The sequence below is a fragment of the Colobus angolensis genome, unplaced genomic scaffold, assembly GCF_000951035.1.
Source record: "Colobus angolensis palliatus isolate OR3802 unplaced genomic scaffold, Cang.pa_1.0 Scaffold498, whole genome shotgun sequence".
Taxonomy (NCBI): domain Eukaryota; kingdom Metazoa; phylum Chordata; class Mammalia; order Primates; family Cercopithecidae; genus Colobus; species Colobus angolensis.
Genome location: NW_012118465.1, coordinates 265,510 through 275,295, shown reverse-complemented (window position 1 = coordinate 275,295; position 9,786 = coordinate 265,510). Strand labels below are relative to the sequence as shown.

The 9,786-nt window shown below is 46.7% G+C and overlaps 1 protein-coding gene across 4 annotated transcripts; it reads right to left on the bottom strand.

Moving 5' to 3' along the window:
- Positions 1-534: 534 nt before the first annotated feature.
- IL37 (interleukin 37) lies at positions 535-5,205 on the bottom strand. 4 transcript variants are annotated; one of them, XM_011959470.1, is made up of 5 exons: positions 5,134-5,205; positions 4,310-4,385; positions 2,162-2,281; positions 1,636-1,778; positions 535-855 (listed from the first exon to the last, which is right to left on the bottom strand). In XM_011959470.1, the coding sequence occupies exons 1-5, from the start codon at positions 5,203-5,205 to the stop codon at positions 607-609; spliced, it is 660 nt and encodes a 219-aa protein (XP_011814860.1). In that variant the 3' UTR covers positions 535-606. The 4 variants fall into 4 exon arrangements, with proteins under 4 accessions (XP_011814860.1, XP_011814862.1, XP_011814863.1 ...); XM_011959472.1 differs by lacking the exon at positions 4,310-4,385 and having other exon boundaries at positions 2,162-2,283; positions 5,126-5,205; XM_011959473.1 differs by lacking the exon at positions 2,162-2,281 and having other exon boundaries at positions 607-855.
- Positions 5,206-9,786: the final 4,581 nt, after the last annotated feature.

Here is a 9,786-nt window from a genome sequence, read left to right as displayed (position 1 = left end):
CTGCTTAGTGATAAGACCATGCCCTGTTGACAGGAATCAAAGACACTAACTGGCTGCTCACCTGGTCTCCTGGCTATCATCTGAGCCAGATTCCTTCTCTCTGTGTCTTTTCCACAGGTCAGGTCACCCTGCTCCTCATCTGGGACCCAACTACCCGTTTTCCATTATCACTTGGCTGGATCGTGACTTGCTGTTACATTTCTTTCTTGCACGCTGTACCCTAGAAACAGACTCAGCCACTTCTGCCCCAGGATCAATGCCCTCAGAACTTACCAAACCCCAGTAGAAGGACTAATTCTAGAGCACAGCATGCACCGAGCTGCTCCTTCCTGCTACAAGTATTGCACTCAGACTGGCCACATCATAGCATATGACACACACGTGGATGTCTGATGGTTCAGGGTAGCAGTACACAAGCAGAAGCTGGTCTCTTTCCAACCCAGAACTTTGTAATTAAACAAGCTTCTCTTGATGTATCCTAAAAACACAAATCCTTAAAGTATGAATGAGAAATGAAACCCACTGACATAAAGGTTAGTGAGCAGATTTTGTGTTTTTATGTAATTAGTTCGAATTAGCAAGGAAGGCATTTGATGGGGCAGTTTCCTAATCGCTGACCTTACTGGGGCTCATTTCAGCTTTGCAAACTGGTTGAAATGAAAATTCAATGTGTTTCCTGTTCTCAAATTTATCTGTCACTCCAACAGGTTCATTACAATTGCAGGAGGTGCAGATGAACCATCCAGGGTGAGCTGCCGACTCCAGCATGTTCCGGGAGCCAACCTGAGCCCTGTAAAAGATGAAGGGCCGGCGTGCTGATTCCTTTAGGGCAGCCAGCTTCATCAGTTTCTTCTTCTGTGAGGTAAAAGGGATTAATTAGACAGCGCAGGCTTTGAGAGGGAGAAAAACCCAGCATATGTGCTCATCCTCCAGGCTTTTACACAGGAGAGGAAGAGAAGAAAGAAGGCAGATGGTCCTTGGGGAAGATGATGTGTCAGCCTTGGTACTGGTATTTAAGGGATGAGAAGCAATCATGCCTTCTTTTCCATACCCTCTTGTCCCCCAAATTAAAAATACATTGAGACAAAGAGAGAGATGTAAGAGTCAGATGAACACCAAAATGTCAGCTCTATAGTTTTTAAAGTTCGTTTAGAGAATATGGCCTAGATCCATATCCAGTTGAGCTTCCTAAGATTTCTCCCCTCAAGTGAAAGGATGCTCCATGCAGGACTAAATTTGCAGAGCAGGCACACTGCCCTCCGAGTGCTCCCTCACACCCTCCTGCCCTGCAGCAGCACGCCAGGGTCCTGACCCAATTGTGCTGCTTGCCACATGGAGGGCCACAGCAGGAGGGGAGCGCCACCCGCCCAGGGCCAGGGCCTGTGAGCCTAGGAGATGAGAAAGGGTGCTCAGTTCCTCATTGTCTCCCCGCTGTGTGGAGTCCCTCCTTCCCTAGAAGGGGCAAGGAACCAGAGAAGAAGGTATGGTACTCTTCTGCCTGGTGCTTCCAGAAAGGTGGATGTCCCTGTAATATTGGCCAAGATAAGAATTTGCAGAAAAGCGAGAGGCATTGAGGATCTTGGCCTTTTACTTTGGAGTAGCCAAAGGCACAGGAAATTGAGCTAGAATTCTCACCTTCAACTGAAGGGATGGATGACTTTGTCCTTTATCCTTGTCACAGGAGAGACAAAACTCCCCTTTAGAGACCCCCAAGAGAATTGGACTTCCTTTCTCCGCAGAGGCTGAGCTCAAGGATGAGGCTAACGCAAAGAAGATCTCTGGAAAAAGACAATCAGAACATGTGTGGATTCTGAGAGCAGGGAAAGGTCCCTCCTGTCTGCTGGGGTTTCAGGCCTGGTGCGCAGCCCCTCTCCCCTTGACTCTGTGGCCCACATCTCCCTCCATCACACCGGTTTAAGCTTCCTCTTCTTCCAACCTAAGTGTCTGCCTCCATTTTTCCCGCCCTTCCAGAAAGACTACTTTCAGATCTGGTCATCGCTAGAGACCCTTCCTCTGATGCCCTAGTCCCTGGGGCCTCCCCTCCCCGCTTCCACCACTTGCTGGAGATGGGGCATGGTATAGCACGGAGCTGAGCCCACCTGGAGGGAGGCCTTACCCCTGCTGGGTGGGGACAGAAAACACAGCCAAAATTGAGAGTCACCTGGGCGTATGTAGTTTTTATCTGGAACTGCTATGAGATTCCCAGAGTCCAGGACCAGTACTTTGTGATCCTGGTCATGAATGCTAAATTTCTTCGGGTTTAAGTTCTTCACCTTTGGACCTAGATCAATATCACCAGATATCAACACTTCACGTCGAAAATGAAAGACTCAGTCTTCTCTTCCCCACATCCAAGGGCCCCAGCCTCAGCTCACCACCCTGCCTGTGGGCTCAGACATCACAGCCACTGAATATTTCTTCCACTCCTGGGCTTTCTATCTTGCTGGGACAAGCAATTTAGCATTCTGTGCAAGCACATGGGTTCCAGATTTGGACAGATGGATTCAAATCCAAGCTCTGCTGTAGGACAGAGGACAAGTTACTAAATCCCTCCAAACCTCAATGTCCTCATCTGTGAAATGAGAGTAATAACAGCACCTACTTGAGAGAGGAGTTATGAGAACTAAAATGCTTACTCAAGTAAGTAGCACTTAGCCTGAGAGAAGAAAATGTCTTACATATAAAAAGGACTCTTTATAATCATTGTTTTTCTTAACTCTCTTTTTTGCACCCTCTTATTGGAGGCATCATTCCATCAGCAGTGCCTAGAGTGGGACAGATCCCTGCACTGGCCAGTCTAAGGGAGCGGTGATGGGAGAGTTGGGAGGGGTGGAGGCAGGAAGCCTCCAGGAGCGCAGCACGGTGCAAGGTTGGGCTTTAGCGGCTCCTTTGAAAAGCCACAAATCTTGCACCTGGCCCTGGAGGAAGAACTTCTAGCAGCAGGACCAGCCACAACAGTCCTCAGAGGGTTCTTAGGGTGTGGGCTCCTAGCAACTCATTTGGGCCAGGTCTGCCTAGAGTAGGGTCTTAAAAGGGAACCTTCCCTCCTGGCCTCGGATTGGACAGGTGACCCTCACCTCCACAAAGAGCTCAGCACTTGTTTGATAAAGGGCAGGGGCCCCCAGGCTGGGCCAGTGACTGTCAAGAATGGGTAGGTGGCTGGAAAATGGCAAATGTGACAATATGGTAACACAGTAACCACCACACTATGCGAAGCTATAATATGGGTATTTGTGACAGGCAATTCTAACGTAGAGAATAATTCTAAGGTGCCATTCTCCCCCCATGCCATAAGCACACGGCCTCTGCCTGGCTTTCTCATTGTAGAATGTCCTCCTGGTCTCCTCATGCCTAGAGAAAGGGGAGGACTCCTCCTGTAACACCGGCTCTCCTGCCACCTCCTCCCTGCAGCCCTCCTCAGCCTCCTCTGCACAGGCTGGCTTCCTCTCTGGTGCTGCGGCGCTCTGCACTCGTCAGTGGTACCTGCACACAGGTATTGGCATCCTTGTCTCGCTGCCCTATAGCACTGTAAGCTCCCCAGGAGCAGGCTCCCTGTCTGACTCACCTGTGATCCTTCACCTCCCACCCTGTAGTGCCCCAAGCATCATGGACACTCTCAGTGTCTATCGAAGAGATGGCTGGCCCCAGGCAAGATCCTAAGTAACTCCCCAGTGATACGGGGTCAGATGAGATCCATGGTTCTCACCCCTGCCTTCCATCAGAATCTCTTCGGGAGCTTTTCTAGGCCCACCCCAGACAGTCTGAGTTCATGGGGCAGGTGCAGGTTGACTGAGAGTCACTCAGCTAGCTGAACTCTAAGCCTTTCCGTTGCCCACACTTTAATGTGCAAGAAGTTACCTGCAAACTATGGTTCAGTAGGTGTGGGTGGTGCCAAGGCTCTGCCTTTCTGATGCACTCCCAGAGCTGTCTGCCTTTCTGATGCACCACCAGAACTGTGGGTGCTGCTGGTTTGAGGCCACCCTTTGAGTGGCATGGCCTAAGGCTGTGGGGGTCTTCAGTCTCTTGACTATGATCAGAAGAGGCACCTGGAAGGTTCCCAGACACAAACTCTTCCTTGTCCTGTGCCTCTTAGCAGGTGAGCATCACCTGCCCCTCCCCGGGCTCATCTTTCCCGGATTTATCTCCTGATGGGATTTGCTTCCGCAAAGGAAAGACTTCAGCCCCATCCAGCACCCTTAGGTGTCCCCAGTCTACAATTCTCCCACCCTCTAAGAGGGCCCAATGGCGCCATCCCCCATCCCCACCCTTGCACCTCAGCCACCCCCATCACCTCACCCTGGGGCCTTACTTGTGTGAACAAAATTCATGGAGGTGAGGCTTGGGCCTGGTTCCAGGGGGCTTCCAGCCGGGTCTGCAGTCAGACACAGTGAGGTTAGCATACGCAATTGGGATTTTCCAAGGATTTGGGCGTATCAAGGACCATTTAATTCCCTCTTCTGTGTATGTGCTGAGAAATACTAGAGCAGCATGATAGTAATGACATTAAATCATAACTTCCCTCCTCAGAAACATAGAATAGAGATGAATTGGCTCAGGGGTTTGGCCTCTGGCATGCTACAGGCCTCTCCCTTCACACCTCAGTAGACAGTCATTGGGTCAAAAGCCTCCTCCTATTGCCCGCCATGGGCAACACCCAAATGCGTTCCTCATGGAGTACTCAGATGCCCTGTGCCTGGGTCATTTTTTCAACCCAGCCTCAGAGAATTGCTTCTCATTGGAGGCTTCTCTTCCACCTGGGTAGGTTAGGAGGGAAGAGGTGCATTTTGAAGGATATGCAACCATCCAGTTGGCAAACAGGATGCTAAAGCCTCAAATCTGTAGGTGAGGACGATCCTTTTATCTGCCACCTTATGTGCCTGGACACTGAAGCAAAGCTTCCTTTTCCCTTCCAGAATTTCTCTTGTCTGGTTATTTGTCCAGGGAAGTTTGAAAGCTCACTTACTGTGCATGGTCCGCAGGAAACAGCTGGGTCTGTGCACAGCACCTAGCAAAGTCCTGCTCTAGGAATTACACTTTGGCCCTGAGGTAGATTTCCACAAGAACCTTACCTTCTGAGTAGCACTGAGGTTCATCTTTTTCTGAGTAGCACTGGGGTTCATCTTTTTCTGAGTAGCACTGGGGTTCATCTTTTTCCCAGTCTTCAGAGCCCATTTTCACTCCTGAGTTTTCCCCCACAAAGGACATTTTCAACGTTGAGTTATTACTCATCAGAAAATGGAATGCAGTCCAAGACCTAAGGAGATAGAAAGGGGACCAGTTATGGCTTCTTCTGACCCCAGGACAGCTTGCTGGATGTCCCTACTGCTGAACAGACTGCTGGCCTTGCTCTCTAGTTAGAAATGCTTGCTGCAACCAGAAAGGCCACAAGGGGCCAGACCATGCTTTCCTGTCTGTCACGCCTTCAAAGCAGAATTTTCCGAACTGGGAGTCACAGTGCTAATGCACAGGGCGCAGTAGCATTTTTGTGGATCTTGGCATTTTATAAAAATAAAATAAAAAAGTTAAAAGTGCATTGCTCTAGTCTTGGGGCTGGCACACTATGGTCCTTGGCCAAATCTGGTCCCTGACTGTTTTTTTAAATAAAGTTTTTTTGAAATACAACCATGCTCTTGTTTACATATTGTCTGTGGCTGCTCTGAGGCTACAATAGCATGGTTTAGTAGTTGAGAGATCATCTGGCCAGCAAAGCCTAAAGTACTTACCATCTGACACCTTCTATAAAAGTTTGCTAAGTCTCTGCGGTAGCCTAATCTTTGCCTAACAAAAAGCAGTTGCTCTGCAACCTCTTTTCGTGAAAACCTAAGCCACTAAAGGTCCCAGGAGGCTCAGTCCCTAATATCTTAGGGTAGGATTGACTCACATGACTTGCTTCATTGGGAGGGGTTGGAGGAGATATATTTATATATACAAATTCTGCACACCCTATCTCAGTTGACAAAGAGCTTTCAACAACACCAGCCCAGGCCAACATAGGACAGAAGTGGAGCAAAAATTGGCACTCCCATCTTACAGATAAAAAATCTGAAGTTAAGTGACTTGTTCAGAATCATATCACTTCTAAGATTGCAGAGATAGGCAGTTTGTGTACAAACCCAATCCTCTGAGAAAGGTTTAGGAGTGAGACAAAGGGAACAAAATTGTTCATGCAAAAAAAAAAGACAAGGAAGGGCTTCAGGACTCAACAATAAGCAGGTGCAAGTGGGTAGAGCTGATGGGTCATTAAAGACAGGGATATCTGCTATTTGATTTTAACCTGTTTGTGGTTTGGCAGTATCCCTGAATACATGAAGCACAACTGCCTTTGTCATGTTGGGGTAAATCAAAGGACGCAAAAAATTGGAGGCACTTGACTGAGAATTTGGCAGCCAGAACATCAGAGCAAGAAATGTCTGACAGAAATGTAGGTATCCAAAGACATAAAGATACTGTGGTGCTGCTGAAGGACAGAAGGATGCTTACAGGCTGGAGGACCTGGGGTCATCCCTGGGGGGTACTCATGAAATCGGCTGCCTGTATTAAGATAAATGCAGGGAGCTTTCACAGAACTCCCTAAAGAAGCAGTGCATCTGGACATCTGAAATCCATCTCTTTGCACTCAAAATCTGTTCCCAAGGACCAATATTTTCTAGACTCTGAAGTCAGTCTCCTGAGCCTTCAGAGAAGGGACTAGCAGCATTTCCAGGGTTTGTGGGTTTCCTAAGTTAGTGTCTGCCTGGCCCTCCAGCAATGCCCTACTTGTTGGCGGAAGCCCTCCTGGGAGAGAGCAGCCTGCTACTGGGGCTGAGAGCAAGGTGTTCTGGGCAGGTCTCCGAGATCATATTTAGAAATTCAGATGTGCTTCCAGTGGAGATAAAAAGCAAGGGTCGAGATGGCCAGATGCTACTCTACTTCCCCATCCATGCCTGTTGGTCTTGAAAGCGAGCACAGGAGGACCACCTACCTGGGCCAGGGATCCTCGTGGTCTGTAGCTCTGTCTTGGACTCCTGGGGCTCTGTTTGCCTTCAGTTCTCACGATCCTTTACCTGAAGGAGCTAGGTCTGGAACTCATTTATAATCAACCGTTTGTGAGTGGCTATGCAAATACAACACAGTATTCCTTTAGCCAATAATAAATAGCATCCTCGGTTATCAGTCATCACTCATTTCCTGCTATTTTCCATGCCAAGGGTATAAACAAATTCCTGTGGGGGTAGTGCCACTCTGCTAAGGACTGTGCCACACCCATTCAACACATTTCAAGGCACTTGTGATAGATCAGGTGGCTTCCAGTCCAGTTCAATAACAGAGGTATAGAAAACAGAGGAGAGTGAAAGAAAGAGGGTACACAGGGCTTAGATCAGCCAATGAGCCTGGGAGGTTCAAGGAAGCCCTTGTTCTCATGATGGTTCTTTGCCACAATCCCAGAGTTCATGCAAGTGGAGTCCCCATGTCCCAGAGAAAAACGTTCTCCTTTCATGTCCCCTTCCAGGTACACTCCGGGACGCGCTGACAGTGCCCCATACCTCTTCTGTGTCCCCTCTTCTTCAAAGGTGACATGCAAAGGAACCTTCCTTGATCAAGCCCTCCAAGGACTAGCTTCCTTCTACAGCCCATTAGCTATTTACCTGCATTTCCTTGCATTTTCCCATTGTATTTGCCCTTGTCAGTTACTGTGTATGGCTATGTTTTACAATGCCACACACAGCTGGTCAGTATGAAGGGAAATCCACATAACCAATTAAGGTAATAGCTTCCGGACCACCAGCAGCAGCATGTCAATAACACAGAAACAACAGGCCAGCACAATAGTCAACCACCACGCTCTCACTGTGCCAGGTCTGGGCTCAGCCCATTAATTTCTTTTTCTCCAGCCAAATTCTTTGATGACCCTGGGGGTAAATACCATCCTTCCTGTTTTACAGACAAAAGGCAGAGAAGTTTAAAGAGGATGTACAATTTACCCAAGATCACATCCTTAGTTACTGGAAAAACTATAACCCAGGGCTTTCTGAGCATGCTGCAGCCTCATCTCTTAAACTTCACTGAAGACTGTGGTCTCATCTTGTAGCCTTTCTTCACACACACATTTATGTAACATACAAATACAGGAATGTGTCTGACAAATCATTTTGCAAGATACATTTCCCACTTAATGTATCTTGACTTTTCTACTCAATATGATATCTCAAACATCATTCCATTTCATCAATACTTTTCTACAATAGTGTATCTAATTATACTATTTAATTACTTAATTAGATACAATAGTGTATCTAATTACACTATTTAATTAATTAATCTAATTACTGCAAGGTATTCCATTATTTGTCTAAAGACCTGGGAAATGTCATTCCCTTGATGGCTAGAATAAAAATCCCTGATTTGTCTGTTAAATTCCCAGTAAGGAGACACATATCTTTAGAGAACTTCTTGATAAACCTCTTGGGATGGGATGAGATTGTGAAGGAAAAGAGGAAGTAAAAATTTTAAAAAGTCAAAACAAACACTAACTTATCTTCTAAGAAGGTGGTTGGGGTAACTGTGGGCATTTCTATGGTGCTGACTTCTGGAATGAATGAGGATGTGAGTGTGGGGGCAGCAGGTCCTTGCTCTCAGGACAGGGAAGATGGAGATGCAGGGAGGGTGCCATGTTGTGGTAATTGCAATAGAGACTTGTAGAGATTCAGCCGAGTGGTTCCGGAAAGGAAGGGAAATGAGAGAGAAGAGTTTGTCTGTAATAGGGGTTGCTACGTAGTGTGGTATGGAGTATTCATAAACCTTTGCCTTTATTGTCCCATATAAAACCTCAATAAGTTCAATTATCTGTACCAATACTGATATACAAGGGACACTGTTTGTAGGAGGTTGAAGCTCGAGAGAATAAGGAGCAGCTAACTTGTATGTCACATATGGACAGATCATAGTTTAACTAATCCTCAGTTTTGAACATTTGAGTTATTTTCACTTTTACGCTATTATATGTATGAGATATATATCTATATACACATATATGCATACCTAATTCTGTGCTTAATATGCTTGTCCAAATCTTTGCATATATCATTGATTACTCCACTAGGATAAATTCCTACATGTGTAAATGCTAGGCCAAAGGATATACATATTCTATTTTATATACTTTTTAAAATTTTCTATCTTACAGTGATTTTTAAGGACTTCAATTTATTGGAAAAAAAAATTCACTTTTCTAACTACTCACTGCAGAGGCAATCACCATTCAGACTTTTGACAGGTAGCTGAGTTCCTGTGTGTATGTCTCTGTGGTATGTGTGTATTTGAGGGGATGCATGATGCATGTATGCTTTGTGTGTGTATGTTTTGTGCATATGTATTTTCATGTCATGCATGGGGTTGAGAGGTGAGGCCTGAAGGACTTCCTGGGTCTAGTGGGGACTTGGGGAGCTTTTCTGTCTTACAAGAGGATTGTAAAGCACACCAATCATGAACTTTTCTGTCTTACAAGAGGATTGTAAAATGCACCAATCAGCGCTCTGTAAAATGCACCAACCAGCAGGATTCTAAAAGTAGCCAATCACAGGGAGGATTGAAAAAAGGGCACTCTGATAGGATGGAAACAGAACATGAGAGGGACCAATAAGTGAGTAAAAGCTGGCCTCCCCACCCAGCAGCAGCAACCCGCTGGGGTCCCCTTCCAGGTTGTGGAAGCTTCCTCCTAACTTCACAATAAACCTTGCTACTGCTCACTCTTTGGGTCCGTGCCATCTTCAAGAGCTGTAGCACTCACTGCAAAGGTCTGTGACTGCT